This window comes from Patiria miniata, unplaced genomic scaffold (assembly GCF_015706575.1).
Source record: "Patiria miniata isolate m_02_andy unplaced genomic scaffold, ASM1570657v1 HiC_scaffold_4, whole genome shotgun sequence".
In the NCBI taxonomy this organism is placed as follows: Eukaryota; Metazoa; Echinodermata; class Asteroidea; order Valvatida; family Asterinidae; genus Patiria; species Patiria miniata.
This window is the reverse complement of record NW_024037071.1, coordinates 7,148,328-7,164,752: the sequence shown is the minus strand read 5'-3', so window position 1 is coordinate 7,164,752 and position 16,425 is coordinate 7,148,328. Positions and strand designations below refer to the sequence as shown.

The 16,425-nt window shown below is 43.5% G+C and overlaps 1 protein-coding gene across 2 annotated transcripts in view; it reads right to left on the bottom strand.

Moving 5' to 3' along the window:
* Window positions 1-16,425, bottom strand: part of LOC119739628 (fibrocystin-L-like) — a 95,168-nt gene that overhangs the window by 6,864 nt on the left and 71,879 nt on the right. Inside the window, exons 50-61 of one of the 2 annotated variants that reach the window (XM_038214619.1) lie at window positions 16,066-16,248; window positions 14,804-14,977; window positions 13,356-13,530; window positions 11,961-12,123; window positions 10,715-10,947; window positions 9,292-9,493; window positions 7,848-8,034; window positions 6,033-6,513; window positions 4,598-4,808; window positions 3,431-3,596; window positions 2,018-2,392; window positions 884-1,280 (exon numbers count right to left, since the gene is read on the bottom strand). In XM_038214619.1, the coding sequence (XP_038070547.1) occupies window positions 884-1,280; window positions 2,018-2,392; window positions 3,431-3,596; window positions 4,598-4,808; window positions 6,033-6,513; window positions 7,848-8,034; window positions 9,292-9,493; window positions 10,715-10,947; window positions 11,961-12,123; window positions 13,356-13,530; window positions 14,804-14,977; window positions 16,066-16,248 (2,947 nt within the window). Of the gene's footprint in view, window positions 1-883; window positions 1,281-2,017; window positions 2,393-3,430; window positions 3,597-4,597; window positions 4,809-6,032; window positions 6,514-7,847; window positions 8,035-9,291; window positions 9,494-10,714; window positions 10,948-11,960; window positions 12,124-13,107; window positions 13,283-13,355; window positions 13,531-14,803; window positions 14,978-16,065; window positions 16,249-16,425 lie in introns of both variants that reach the window. The other variant, XM_038214618.1, reaches the window with a different exon arrangement.

The following is a 16,425-nucleotide window of genomic DNA, read 5'->3' as shown; positions in this document are numbered from 1 at the left end:
GCAAGGATGAGGAAGAGTTGTTTATTTCACAACATGAAGGATCCATGGGTGCTGACAGGGGCCATGGACCCCCTCCATAAAAAAACAACAACACACATGCGCTTTTTTGGGGGGGGGGGTGGGGAACTTATTTGAAATGGATGCTGTAGTCTACACAACCCATTTCCGTCCATAGATTAAATAATAGGTTGAAAGAATAATAGAAAGAAAGAAAAGAACAAAAGGAACCAAAAAATCCCCGCTCCCTTTCCGAACAAGTGACAAATTAAAGGCAAAACCCCCTCCCTTCCACTTTTCTAAATTTGCAACAGTCAGCCGGTTGGTCGGTTTGGCCCTTCAAATCAAACCCCCCGAAAAAAAACCCAAACAAACCAACAAAAAAAACTGACAAACAACCCATCCAACTTCCTCCAACAATTTGGTTCTGGAACCAATAGTGGAGAAGCAGGCAAAAACATATGTATAGAGAAGCTTACGTACAATCTTTCAATGATGATGGGGAGTTGGGCTTTTGAGTATGGAGTCGGAGGAGGAACTACATATTTGTCAAACTTTGCCATTACTGCGATGGTTTTGCCATAACAGTGAGAGGCCATGCTTGCATGAATTTGTACAGTTTGTTTGCCTTCAACCGTGTGTTTACAAGAAAATAAACAATAACCTTAGTTTGTGATGCACACCGTGGCATGGATGCATTCCATTATTAGAGACCACTAAAAAAAATAAGGTCTGGTAAACTTTGAATAGTCTGCAGATGACAAGGTGTGTCTAATATGACAGCTAAAAGAGGACACAGCCAATGAAAGGCGTGGGCAAGAGGGAACCAATTTTCAACTTAAAGTGAACGAGAAGAGAGTTCAGAGATAACAGATTGTGTTCATACCCCTCTCGATCAAAACGTTGCTGATGGCAACGCCGTTGTATTTGCCGTTGATGTAGTTCAGGAAGTTGATCTCCAGCAGGTCCTCTTTACCAGCGGCCACCACGTCGTAGTCAACCTGGAAGCGCAACACCATCCGCTGCGTCGGTCCCGTCACGTTGACCGTGCTCGGGTCCACTACGTCGAAGGGGTCGAGGGTCAGTCCGAGCTCATAGGAGCTGGAGGGAAGGGTCAACACGCTGACCGCTAGTATGTAGCTGACTCCGGCCGCGTTGATGGACAGGTTGGTGAAGCGGGCCTGGGAGGTCGCAAGGTCGAAGGTCGTCTCCAGCTGACCCAGCAGTTGACCCTTGTAGTTGGTGGGCATGTTGAGGGCAATCAAGGCGTGCCACTCGAGACCCTAAAGGTGGAGATATTAATTAGGACAAATTAACTTTTGGGGTACAGAAGAACTGCCTAATTATAGACTTGTGTAAAACAACGCGCCATGATATTGGCACTTCTGTCTCATAGGTGCTATGAGCTGACATATCAAATACATGCATGAAAACAGTTAACATAACAAACCACAAGTAAAATTGTATAATTTCACGATTTTTTTTTTAGAACAGACACGTGACAAGCATTGTTATGGGTAAATTTGTTCCAAACCATATGTAAAATCCGAATTCAAAACTTTCTCAGTGTCATAAGTTCATAAGACAGATAAGCACAAGCCTTGTGGTCGATGGTAAGACATCTGCGCTAGTAAGCAGGAGGCCGTGGGTTCGAGTCCCAACCGAGTGATTTTTTTTTGCACAATCACTCGGGGGGGGGGGGGGGGGGGGAGGGGAACACTGAGTATACAGTGTTTATATCATACGTCGGTGAAGGGCAAAACCCTAATATTGATTATTCATAAAGCCATAATGAAACCAATTTCACTCCAATTTGAATCAACAAAATAAGCAGAAATGCCAAAAATAAGAGCAGAAACTCTTTGGCCCCAGTACAAAATAAAATAAAAGTCTTCCTCATGTCATAGCAATTCATTTTCCTGAAGTCAGGGCCACAGGAGCCTAAAATCTCCTGAAAACAAAAAAAGAGCTGGCATTTGGAAAAAGCCTTTTGTAGTCTGTCTTTAAAATGCTTTCTCACCTTAGCAGACAAGTTCTGCGGAAGAGCCATGGTGATTTCATCCCTCAATTCGATGATCACGTCAAATGCGGTGTTCATGTTAGTCGAGTCAGGTACAGTCACGGCGGCAAGGTAATACGGCCTGACGGCCACGTCGAACGGCTCGGCGGTGACAGCGAGGCTGGAGGTGTTGGGCGAGGTGATGCGGAAGTCCAGGATGACACCGGTGGTCTGGGCCGCGATGGTCAGATCGGTGAAGTTGGCAAAGCTGCCGTCAAACGGCACCGTCAGGTTGCCCGTGAGCTGGACGGTGTTGGCGTTGGGGGTCGATGGGTTGATCGATACCGTCAGCTGCCAGGGGCTTGACGGAGCTCCGAGCCGCGGGAGTCTGTTACCCTTTAAAAGCAAAATTTAAAAAAGGTTGAGAGCTATAACTCATTGGTTCCTGTATTGCCCTAAAGTTTCTTGTCTGTTTCACCCTGTACTGCAAGCTCTTATGGATTCATCAATGAGAATATAGGATATAATATAATGTAAATACAAGTGCTAATGAGCTATCCTTTTCGTTACTTTGCATTAGATGCCTCCTTCTGACTGATTATGTGTGACCCTCAACTCGGTTGACAGAAACAGCAAAATGATGATACAAGTGACGCCAAAACCCAAGTGCACAATTGGCACATAATACAGAAACCACGCCTATGCGCCTTCGTTACATTGTACTCTTCTTTTGCAACTAGACCTCACTGTAGGAAATTAGGAGTTTTATATTCAAACATACTATTTATCCATTTGAGAAAAATGTGAAAATGTGCACGTTTATCCAAGTTTAAAGAATAAAAACAGTATAACAGCTGCTTCCAAACTTCAATTTTCTGCTTTAAAGTCTTCTTAAATTGTGTTAAGTTATAAAAAAAAATTGTTGTGTCAGTGCAACAAGGTCGTAACTCCATTCTGCAACAAAGTCGTATTTTGCACAAAATACGCTCCGTGCAACAAGGTCGTATCTCGACGTCCATTGACATTGCGTGTACATCCGGGTTATTTGAAGCGAGATACGACCTTTTGACATTCTGAAACTCGCGTTTCACATACGGCCCGTTTTAGGAGATACGACCTTGTTGCACAGATATAACCAGTATTCCAATCTTATTTCCATATAATCTGTGAAACACACACATGAATTCAAAATGCCAAGGACGCTTCTGAAATTATTAAGTACTTCAGTTATTTCATTTTATGTAGCACAGGAATGAAGGGTCATCAATTTGGTAATCAAATTGTTTTATACTGGCATTTCCTATACTCACTGAGGTTTTTCTTCCACTAGTTGACTGGGGCTTTCAAATGGCTTCCAGATAAAGTTCATTTTATAAAATCATTATTAACTTCACAAAGCTCTGTGGTGTTAAGGGATCTCATTATTCTATTTACCAGGGCATCCACGGCATACACTGCCGGCTGCTGGGTCAGGACAGCCCCCTCTCTGGCTCCGTCAGGCTGGAAGTGGAGCACCAGGCCAGTCGGGGTGCGGTACTCGATCTCTACCTCCAAGTTGGCATTCTCTGCTTCCTCTTCTTCCCTTTGTAACTCGTCATACCTTTGGGATTAAAAATAATTGATTATATTTTTTTTTTTTCAGGAATTTACTTGGGGACTTTTAAAGGTAGAGTATATCATTTGTAGCTATCCAAAAAGTAACTGAAAAAAATTACTGTTGAAAAGCATACTTGGTTTAAAGATAGTAATGGCACTAAACTCCCTGTGAAATAATTCTCTCTGGAATGCTGTCGTTTTGAAGAAAACACTTAAAGAAGGTCATTTCCAAAGATATGTCTAAAGATGCATTTTTGGAAATTTCCACTAGTACTTCGTTTGTAATTTGGTAAAGCTGTGAATGGGTGTGCGCCAACGTTGACACCATGCAAATGCGTGCGCAGTTGCTATAACTCGTCAGTTCAGTGTGTGATATTCTGTATAGCATCGGCTGAATGAGAATGTGTCCCGGATGCTGATTTTGGGCGCAATTCAAAACGTGACTCACCATTTTTTTAAATTGAAATCGAGATCGTAGAATATTGTTTTCTCAGAATATACAGCATTCACAGAGCTAAAACTTTATCAGGTTAGTTGTTAAGCACCCTTCTTTAGACTTTGAGCACTGTTTTTCTGGTCAGAAGTTTCATAAGCGAATGATTTAAGTATCTGTTTGCTCTTTTCTTTTCTGTTTATCAATATGGTGTTTTTTTGTATTAAGGCGACAGAACGATATGCCCCAATCTATAACAAATGAGCTCAAGTTCAAATGGGCCGTGTTTTGTCGACCATAAACTTGAAAAATGGACGCTCCATGGAAAACTCGTGATGGCGCACTGCATTGTGAATAATTGTGAATCACCCAAATTATGCAACACCGTTATGTGGTTAGGACTGCTATAAATATTTCGGCTACATTTTGGATTTTTGAGTAGATGGATAGAGTGCAATGTTGCTTTTTATTTTTTTTTTTTTTTTTGGGGGGGGGGGGGGGGAGGCATGGCACCCATTGGCCCTCCTGGATCCACCAGTGACCCATTATGCCTCCTTGAGAGGAACTCTTACGTCTTGGTTCCGTTGCTGCTTCCGCCCGTCTCGTTGGTGGCACGCACGCCACCAGTCGGGTCAACGACCTCAGCCACGGGGTCAGTCATCACCATGGAGGTAACGGTGATGTTCAGGGCATCACCGAGGTCACCGGACTGCAGCGTGTCGACGAGAACCTCCTGGATCTGCACCAGCTGTTCAAAGTCCAAGGAGCTGCTGGGTGCTGATGCTGCCATGGAATCAGGGAATGGAAAAGTGTTAGGGACATATACTTCACATGAATGCAAATGGGAAGTGCATTTGATATTGTAACGGACAACTTATGTAGCACTTTTGTTGTGGCTTTTGTTCCTAGCCGCCGGAGGGCTCCGACGGCGCACTGTTGTCACGTTTGGCCACAGGTACGCTGACCTGCAGTGTTAGGTCTGGCTAGCGTGCGCTACAGAAATAGGTTCTATAAATAGGCTGCTCAAGTGGTGTTCTATTGTTCACTTGCGGGGGCAGGGCGTGGCTAGATTCCAGGGTTGGGTAAAGTTGTAACATTGTAAAACATTTTGTGAAGCTGTGCTTGTCTATGCTGGGAATCGATCAGATGCACTTCTGGTAGCAGTACGGCCGGCCGTTGCCCGCAGAGTCCGCTTGGCGAAATACATTAGATCTTCCTACAGAGTTAGAAATCTTGTCGGTGTGTCCCTGTTTCTTGCATTTTGCTCGACTTGGCAGACAAGAGCCCAATAGGTTCCCGCTACAATGTGTCATAAACTATTTGTTACAAAATTCACCTTGAGAGGAATTGTTTAAATAAACTACATAGGGAAATTACTTTAACAAGGTGCATTATAATAACTTTAAAGTTGAATAAAGAATTTCACTGGAGTGGGGTTCGAAGTTCAAACCTGCAAACTCGGATTGCCATTTCGTTGCTCTACCAACTGAGCTATCCAGCCCTATGTTAGTGGTTCCCTATTTTGTCAATGTCCTTGTTCAAGGGGCGCTAGTCAGAAGCCATAAACCTGTTTGTGCCATGTAGCATGTCCAAAAGGGAGTTGAAATGTGCTCAACTCTTTGGAATTCGCAGTATGAACAATTGCTGGACTTCACTAATTTGCATGCACTTTTTGTGCCAAGAACCACCTGGCCCTCAGTCTGATGTCAAGAAGTCTTTTGAGGATTCAGCTGACAACGAATCTGTTCCGCTCAACACTTTCTGTTGCCCAACAAGAAGTAAGGTGGAGAAGGATGTTCAAAATAGTGGACCACAGAATAATTTGCAGTATTGAAAGACGGCATTAAATGCAACTATGATATTATGAGGGATCTGGAAGTAAATTGCTTGGTTAGTTCGTTAGTCATGTTAGTGTTGTTTTTTTTTTACATCGAAAGAGAATTGATACAAATTCCTCAAGAGGAATGGAGGCTTCATGTAGTGACAAAGGGTGAAGGCGATACGTACTTGCTGGGGCAGGCGTGGTCGCATTAGAGCTAGTCTGATTGGTTGTATCCGACCCTGGCGACTCTACCGTCATCTCCGGCGGCGGGCCGATCTCCACAGTCACCTCCGCCTCTCCACTCACGGCGCGACGCCGGCGACGCGACGACTCGCTGACCACATCCACCACGCGGATCTGCGACTTGTCCACGTTCAGTAAGGCCGCCAGGTTGATCACCAGATTGGCGTCCTCGTAGAAGTCGTTCACCCCGACCGCGGGCACGCCGAACGTTACCATGATGACGGCCGTGGTGCGGATCTCCACCGGCTCGGAGCCCTTGATCAGGAGCCACAGCGTCTGGGTGTCCCTCTCGAAGTAGTTCTCGCCGTGAACGTTGGAGCTGACCGAGGGGTTGTACTGGTCGGCAGGCAGGGACGGGTCCTTGGCCTTCCAGGTGAACTCACCAGTGCTGTAATCGGCGTTGGTGGGAGTCACATATTGGTCCTAATCAACAGAGAGAACAGACTTGTTGTTTGGTCAACGGTTACAACAAAATGGTTCGTGAAATGATAAAATGGTTCACAAAGGACAAATTTGAAAAAAAAGTCAGTCCAAATGCTACTTCTCAACTCAACAGAGCTGCTAAGTAGAATGTAGTGCTTCAGCAAACATATTTGGTAAGCATAAATCAGCTGAGATGCAGTAAAACAAACAACATACCGGTACACGTAATGACAATTTGGTTAGAAAGTTGTTGCAGCTAGGCATTTTTTTTTTAAACGTTATGCCACAAATTAGAACAAAGCCTTTAATGAAAGAGCTTGGAAATCAGAAAACAGATCTACCTAGATGTAGCAGTGGGTGTCGTAATCAATTACCAAACTTGTTGTGTCCACCTAAGTTAGAAGAAGTCCCCACCGAGCTTAACTGTTCAAGTAAACATGTGGACCTGGATTCTAGTCCCACCTAATCAGTAGAAGTCCCCATCGGGCCATATAACTTTTCAAGTAAACAGGAGGTCCTGGGTTTTAGTCCCATATAAATCTGTAGAAGTCCCCATGGAGCTCAACTGTTCAAGTAAACAGGTTGACCTGGATTCTAGTCCCACCTAATCAGTAGAAGTCCCCATCGGGCCATATAACTTTTCAAGTAAACAGGAGGTCCTGGGTTTTAGTCCCATATAAATCTGTAGAAGTCCCCATGGAGCTCAACTGTTCAAGTAAACATGTGGACCTGGATTCTAGTCCCACCTAATCAGTAGAAGTCCCCATCGGGCTATATAACTTTTCAAGTAAACAGGAGGTCCTAGGTTTTAGTCCCATATAAATCTGTAGAAGTCCCCATGGAGCTCAACTGTTCAAGTAAACAGGTTGACCTTGGTTCTAGTCCCACCTAAATCAGTTGAAGTCCCCACGGAGCTCAACTGTGCAAGTAAACAGGTTGACCTGGGTTCTAGTCCCACCTACGCTGTTGTAAATCAGTAGAAGTCTCCACGAAGCTCAACTGTTCAAGCAAACAGGAGGTCCTGGGTTCGAGTCCCACCCATACATCTATGCACATTTTGCTCACAAGCTCTTTGCAAAACCACTGAATAAATACAATGACATCAGTGGAGGGCATAACCCAAAATGAATTAGACAACATTTTTAGTTCTCTTAAAGTTGAACAAATAATGACTGGGACGGGGTTTGACCCTGTGACCTCTGGACTGCTGTTACAGTGCTCTTACCAACTGAACAATCCAAAACTATGTTGGCGTTCACCAGTTTATCAAAGTCTGTGTTCAAGGCACGCTAGTCAGAACCACTGTTGTTACTGTCCAGGTGCAAAAACCTCACCTTGTAGTAGACGTCCAGTCGCTGCGGGTTGGCGTACCAGACGCCGAGCACGACGGCCTGACTCTCGTCCGAGTTCAGCAGATGGAAGCGAAGAACCTGGGGGTTGGTGCTAGTGAAGTACACCTCGTAGTCCTTGCCTGTGGCCACAATGGTGTACAGTGTGCTGATGCGCTCCTGACACGTGTATCTGAAAGGAGCAATAATTGACAACTGCCATTTATAGAAAATAAAATTCGACAACAGTAAGCATTTCTTTAAGGTGACATTGTGATACTGGTCAAAATGTTGTTATGTACAAAGTGACCGGATTTCATAGGGGTCCAAATTTCTTTATAACACCTCACCCACAGATTCTGTATCTTGATTGGCCGAGAGCGAGTTACATGGCATTTGCTATTTTTGCTATCTTGCTGTGCACGACCAAAAGTACCATATCCGTAGCAACCAAAGTACTATACCCATAGCAACCAAAGTACTATACCCATAGCAACCAAAGTGCTGTAGGCATTGTGTGCAAATTAATGCATACGCGGTTTGTGCATTGCGCGTTCCGCGTATTGTTTCTAAGAGCTAGTGCTACAGAGCTTGGAAAAGTACAAGTTAATTTTCAACTTATTTCGTACTCAAAAAGAAGTAAATTTAAATTGTATTCATAATAAATTAATCAGGTATCGCTTAAAATCAAGCAGAATCTGTGGGAGAGGTGTTATAAAACAAATATTGACTGCTTTATCTCCTGGTGTAGTAAAACTAGCCTCCCTCGGTGATTCATGGAGCATTGTATTCTAAAAATAGAATGCTTCATGGATCACCTTGGGAGGCTATAGTTTTACTACATCACGAGATAAAGCAGTCAATATTTGTATATTATAACACCTCACCCACAGATTCTGTGTCTTGATTGGCCGAGAGCGAGTCACATGTTACTTTCTAATTTTGCTATCTTTCTGTGCACGGCCAAAAGTACTATACCCGTAGCAACCAAAGTACTATACCATTGGCAACCAAAGTACTATTTCCACGGCACAGTATTTGTGTGCAAATGGATGCTTGTGTGCGCGTTAAGCGTAGCGCGTACTGTTCCAAAGAGAGCGCGCCGCAGACTTGGGTTCAAACATTTCGTGAAGGGGTAGTTTGGAAGAGAGAAATACATTTTCCACCAATTTTGTATTGAAATTGAAGTTTATTTCAACTGTGTTCAGATTTAAATAATTTAAAATATTAAAATCAAGCAGAATCTGTGGGTGAAGTGTTATAAAACAAATATTGAATGCTTTATCTCGTGGTGAAGTAAAACTAGCCTCCCTCGATGATCCATGGACCATTCTATTTTCCCACGGCTTCGCCTCGGGAAAATAGAATGTCCATGGATCACTTCGGGAGGCTAGTTTTACTACACCACTCGAAGCATTCAATATTTGTATAATATGACACCATCACTTACCCAAGGCACCAGCCATTATCCTGCGGCCCGTTGATCAAGTCCACAAAGCCGTCGGTGTACATAGCCAGCGGCGTCAGGCGGCGGACTTCCGTGTCGCCATCCATGCTCTCCACTACCAGCATCCTGTGCTCGATGCCGTGGCACTCATAGGCCTGCCACGAGCTCTTCCACTCGCACTCATCACTGGTGCCACGATAGATACCTAGAAACAAATAAAACCATTGAAGTAAATTATGTCCAGGATCATTAGAGTGGTTTAAAGCTAGAGTCCATCATTTGCAGCCATCCGAAAAGTAACTGGCGTAATTACTGTTGAAAAAGAAACTTGGTTGAAAGATAGTAAGGGAACTAAACTCCCTGTGAAATTATTCTTTATGGGAAGCTGTCATTTTGAAGTAATCAACGAAAGAAGGCATTTCCAACGGTGATTCTTAAGAAGCACCGTAGGAAAATTTAAATTAGTAGTTCATTTTGTTATTCAGCGCAGCGCGCACAAGTATTGGAACGACGCACACGCGCGCGCGGTTGCTATAATTCGTCGGATCAGTGCGCGACGCCACGTATAGCTGCAATTCAATACAATTCAAAACATGATTCAGTAACTTTTGATTTGAAATTGAGATCTTAGAATGCTGCTTTTCTCGGAATGTACAGCTGAAGCTTAGCTGAAACTTCATCAGGTTAGTTGCTCAGTATCCTTCATTAGATTTTGAACCCTTTTGTTGCTTCAAACGAACAAAATGCACAAATTACAAATGATGGACTGTAGCTTTAAGTAAATTATGTCCAGGATCATTAGAGTGGTTAAGTTACAAGTTTTCTTGAGAATATTGTACACCATAAAAGATATGCTTTGCATTATGGATGTACACATGAACTTTTCAACAATGCTCTAGCCAGTAGCCACAGACGTTCAACTGCCAGCCTGCCATATGCAATGCCAAACAAGGTATTGGGAATATTGGTAAAGTATATCTCATGCATGCAAAAATGTTATATATTTATAAGTTTTCAACTTTTCCAATTTATTTATAAAAAAAGTACCCTTTCTATTTTGAGTGTCCGCAACACTCAGAGAAAGTTTTTTTTTGGGGGGGGGGGGGGGAGGATTTGCTTTTTTCAAAATTAGACAGTGCCGACCCTGCTATAACAATTTTTATAGTAGGGTGGGAAACAGTCTACCTTGCCTTGCCTACCTTGCCTTGCCTACCTTGCGAGAACCGAGTAGTTTTCAGGCCATGGATAATTCAATTCAAACATGGTCAAGGAATTATTCCATAACTCGAAGTTGGCAGATTTTTAGTTTGATGTCTCGTTAAAAAAAGTCAACAGCTTTTGTATTGCAAGAAAAACAGCACACTTAATTTTCCGGGTGAAGCTCAAAGGTAGCACGGGCAGTTCTTTAAAACTTTAGTTTCCTTACCCTTATTTGGGGCCTTGTCTTCCACGGGGATTCTAGATCCATCGGTCCTGGTCAGCATCGTTCTGGGGATACGGTAGTCACCCAGGCCGCGCCGTGGGTCACCGTCCCACTCAAACTCGGACTGAGGGATGAGGGTGCCCGGCGTGCCCAGGAAGGTGCCGTCCAGGTCACGAATCATGGCCTTCTTCATGCCGTCGCAGTCCATGTCCACGCAGTCCGACGGGTTCACAGACCTGTTGTTATGATAAAAAAAAGAACCGGAATCGCAATTGGAGTTTGGACTCGGCGCACGAGTACCCCCTCTATGGTGAGAAAGGGAGAGTTGGGGGAGACCACTGAGAGAAACATTCAAACGCACTGCTGATGACGCCTGAGGCTTACGAGAAGATGTCATGGCCTTGTGTATATATAGGATTAAAATTTATCATGCGTACTTCGCACTACATGCGCGCAAACCAGTACGCGCACCCATTTTTCCCGCTCTCAAAAGTGGTAAAAAAGCACCCTCTCAATCACCACACAATCATATACAGGGCCGCATTTCTAGTTCGGGACCGTTTTGGCGCTTCAGTTACACTGAAATGACGTCATTGTTCCGACCAAAGTCACTTACATTTCAAGATGGCGGACAGGTAAACAAGTTTTAGCAGACGACATTACTTTGTCACCACAAAAGATATTTAAACAGTGGGTTTGTAACCGTCGGTTGGGCTGTTGAATGCATAACAATTACTCTGACTTGGGAAAATACTGGAAAGGTAAATGCCCGACTTTTGCTTATAAATCATGTAAAATTGACCAAAACATTCGGCTTGCCATGGTGGTCATGTCGGTCTGCGCACCACACAAAGTGACATCATAAACAATTTTTTTGGTCAGGCGTTTTCGTGGTCCACTAACAACATGATTCGCGTAATGACTGTGATGTCAGAAACAATTCCAGAGGTCAAGGCCACCAAAATGCAGCCCTGGTTCGGTAAAAAAAGTTGTAAAAGTTGATTGTTTATCAGATTTATTGGTTCTACAAAAAAAAACACGTATCTCATTTCACAAAAGTTTTCTTCAAATCATCTTATAGAATTTAACGGCAAGAGAAAGAAAATATTTCAAAATCGGAAAAGGGAGGAGCTTTGGAGTAGAAAAACCGAGGATCAAAACTGTTCTACAAAAGTACCAAGTTGGCGTGTGAATTATTCCAGGTATTTTTCTACTCAAAGTTCATTTCATTTCCATTCTCTCAACCTACCCAACATTTGGACGGTTGATAAATACTTTCTGTGCCTCTGCGACGTCGGTCATGGTGATTCCAGATAATTCCATTGGGTGGGAAGCATCTTCGGACTTTGGGTTGGTCATTATCATGGCGTCCGTTCGGCCACAGTGCTCACCAAACCCACGGAAATGAACATCTGGGTGATTTTTTTTTTTTCAAAACAAAAAAGACTAAATTAGGCATGAGATTAAAAAAAAAACACAAAAAAAACAACCACCTTAGGCCAAAAAAAAAAGTCTCCGGTTTCTGGTATGCGCGCACGTCGCCGTAGCCATGCGCGTCGGCAAAATGAAATGTTTTTTTTTCAATGAAAGATGATGTCTCAAAACTGCCAAACTCACTGGTTTGACTGGAATCCTGCTGCTGCACAATTTTAACGTGTTTTTAGATGGGGTTATGATCGAGAATAAGCTTTATGTGGCCTCTCTGGTCTCCCATAATATTTGCACTAAGTTTAGTCGGGCACCATTTGCAGTCATCAGCTGACATTTGAAGCAAAAAAAACAGGTAAAAAAAAAAAAAAAAAACGCGTCGCCGCACCACTTTTTGGGCAAGCTCCATACCAGAAACCAGAGACTTTTTTTTTGGCCTGAGAATCAAAAGCAACCAAATAGGTCTGTTAAGACTTTTTTGATTTACAATGTACGAAAAAGGTCTTACAAATCATAATTGTCAGGCACTCAAAGACAAGTAAAACAAAGCGCTGTTATCTTTAATCACGATATGAACCACATTCTCTGAACTGTGATTTACGTATAAAGCCCGGTTCATGCTCTGTGCGAAAGCGAAAGCGAACACGAATTTGTGACATTGTGGCAAGTACTCGCGCTGTGAATTTGTAAAAGTTAAACATATTTCAACTCGGGCGAATTTCAGAGCGAATGTTTTATGATGTCAAATTCGCTTCGCATTCGCTTTCGCATGAACCGGGCTTTAAAGTGAATTGTAGCACTACAGACAGTGCCCTTAAAAAGAAAAAAAATTCCACGATTACGGTTTGAATCAAATGTGAATTGGCATTGTTACTGGAAGGCTTGTAAAATCATCTTCCTTTTTTTGTTTAAGTCTCGGTGAGACTTTGCTCTCTGAATTTGCTGCTACCTTGAAGGCCCACACTTACTCTGAACGGCGGTCATGCCGTTAATCAGGGGGTAACTGTTGACGTTATGGAAGGGCTTAAATGGGGCACCGCTGCTGGAAGACATAAAGCAGCTCCACATTAAGCCAATGTGGCCACCTCCAGACGCACGCGGACCCCTCTGCTTGCTACTCTGGCCTGCGTTCTCCGGCTGAACCTGAGATATTAGGAGAACGGCGTTGCCAAGAAAAGGGAGGCTTTTTAATAATACGTCCACACGCTACACTTACTTTGCAGCTGACTGACCCCGTTGATCATGGGGTAGCTCATGACGGTATGAAAGGGGAAGAAAGGAGCTCCATTGCTTCCAGAGGCAAAGACGGACCAGCACATGCCTACATGGCCCCCTCCGGGAGCACGAGGGCCTCGCTGTTTACGGCTCTGTCTAGCATTCTCGGGCTCTACCTGAGAGGTGTAGTGTTGTTATATGGAGAGTGTGCAAGGGAAGACAAATGGGATCGATTGAGAGGTAGATGCAGACATACATAGGAGGACAAACCCCAGATACAGACACAGGGGAGGTCATAGAGGATAAGACAAAAGACAATTAACAATTGTCAACTAATGTGATGAGGGATATGACGTTTTTTCAGCCGAGAGGCGCATAGCACCTGAGGCGAAGCCCAGGGTGCTATTGGCCCCGAGAGGGTGAAATTACAGTACCCATTGCAAGCACCTGATATAACAATGGTGTGAATGGGTGAGCAATTAGTATGTGAACAATGGGGGATTTGCAACAACAGGAAAGTTAGATATGAATCTCAGCGATTTACCACATTAGTTACGTACAACTGCATGGTTTAAGAGGTGCATGTATCCCTTAGTTGTCCATTATACAATTGTTGCCTGCTGTGTTTTGTACACCAGAGGGGGGAAAATGGCACCCGAGGCTAAGCAGAGGGTACCATTTGCCCTCGAGGGTGTACAAAACCCATGGACCCCGTCACAGCAGGCAACAATTGTTTTCTTATACCACGGTAATAGATTACTAACGTCTGAAACTGTGGGTCTCTTCCTGTTGTGGTGCAGAATTGGTGAACTTTTGGCACAGAATTTTCTGTATTTTTTTTCGTGCTGATGCTGTCCTGTTCAAAAATCAAATGTCTGATCTCGTCTTTGGAACAAGAGAGAAACCTCTTCTTTGGAGGCCACCTGTTGTCATCTGCCAACATTATTATGGTGAAATTACGGCGAATTTTGCACAGTTAAAAAAAAAGCAGACGAACAGTGACGAACTATGTAAACAACAATGGTGGTCATAGCAGAAACATTGCTTCACTGTCCCCCAGGCACATCCCGTAAAAACATACATTCATTTACCTAGTACCGGCGTAGCTACAACCTCGTACCCGAGGTCACACAAATATAATACCACACGGTGGAAACGTCATTTTTAACAGCGGGAAAGAAAAAAAGGAATGTACCCAGAGAGATACATCACTCATGTACCACGCGCACGCGGCGTACATCGCTGTACATGTGTGTTTGTGGCATGACACGTGATCGATGATGGACCAATAAAAATTCACAATCTATTACCGTGGTGTAACAAAACTTTTTTGTACACTGTGAACAAGAGTGAGGGGTTCATCGCTTGGCAGAGGCACTTTATAAATACCAGTTATCATTATTATTATTATTATTAGGGTTGATAATACTCTCTACTGGTGGTACTTACATCATCATTAGTGCAGTCGAATGAGTCGCTGACTCCAACAATCACCGAGTTCTGAACCCTGACAAACTTGTCGGAGGTGACGTGGGACAAGGCCGCAGGGCTGAAGACGAGGGGCATTATGGCAATCTTGTTGTCGACCAATGTCACGTCCGTTATCAAAAGTCTGGCTGCGCTCTAGAGGTGCATAAGAAACAACCAACAAAAATTATCTTTGAGTGGACTCCTTGAAGCCTAATGTAACACTGGAGGAATCACGAGGCTTCCATTTTTTGTATGTACTGTTAAGTAGCTAGGACATCCGGTAGTATGGTACAGCATCAGTGACGGTTCTAGAATTTTCAAAAGGGTGGTTTCCAAAGTTACTGATTTGACATTCTTGTGGTAACAAAGATATACCGGAGTCTTATATAGCGCAGGTATCTACCAACAATAAGCCTTTTCGGAGTTCCAACTGCGCGCATTCGTAACCTGTGACAAAGCACATTATTTGTCTCAAATGGCCTTTAACAGTACCCATAATGCACAAACAGCCTTTGTGTAAAGTCAGTGGCGCAATGTTGTCAAAGGCCATTTGAGACAAACAATGCGCATTGTCACAGGTTACGAATGCGCAGTTGGAACTCTGAAAAGGCTTATTAGGTACTCAAGGCACTGGTATATTTATGTCGATTTTTAAAGACAGGTAAATAAAGTTTTTATGAGAAATGTGAGACCCATTATGTAGCACCTTTATAAGGGTTTACAAGGTGCTGCGGCGCATATTGCAGCCACTGCCAGAAACACTGGGGCAAACCCCTTCTACTGGGTTTTTTAACGTACATTTCACAACACACGGGACCCATCCAAAGGACGAAGCAATAATGGTAAAGTGCCTTGCTCAAGAGCACAAGCACCATGTTCCCCCGTCAGGATTCGAATTCATGCACCACGGCACACGAGTCAAACACCATAACCATTGGACCACAGCGCCCCACAAAGAAAGAGCCAAAAGTTACTTAACTTCTTTTCCACAATTTTTTTTGTAGTTCAAAAATTCTATGCATGAAAATATTTATCATGATTTTGTCAAAATACAATTAAGCAATGCATGTATATAAACAAACTACACACAGAAAACAATTAAAGAAGATTAAACGCAAGCTTACAAATGGGTTATAATGAGGATTTCCTGTTAGACACTCAAGTTGTTCAAATAAGAGAGGAATCGAGAAGTTTGCTTCTGAGATTGTGAAGGGATCTTTTTGTGAATTATTCATTTTTACCTGGTGGTAGATTCCAAAGTCCCAGCTCTTGTAGATCAGGAAGTTGGCGATCTTGGTGCAGGGCAGGATCGGGGATAGGAAGACGTGAACGCCATGCAGGGTGGAGTGGCCCACGTTGCCGTACCAGTCCGTCAGGGGGTTGGGCGGGTCAAAGCAAGCCTCCCCCTTGACACTGAAGGCCACCTGTTGTGGAATCAAGTCGTGCGTGAACTATCAAATCGAGATAAACTTTGGGAATGTGACAGGATGTTGACTGAACGGAACTCTTGGATTAGCTCGGCCAAGTTAGAACTAAACTGTCTGAAGTGACAGAAGTGCACAGTGGAATGCCCTGAGAAGTTCAACGGCCCTGAAACAGTT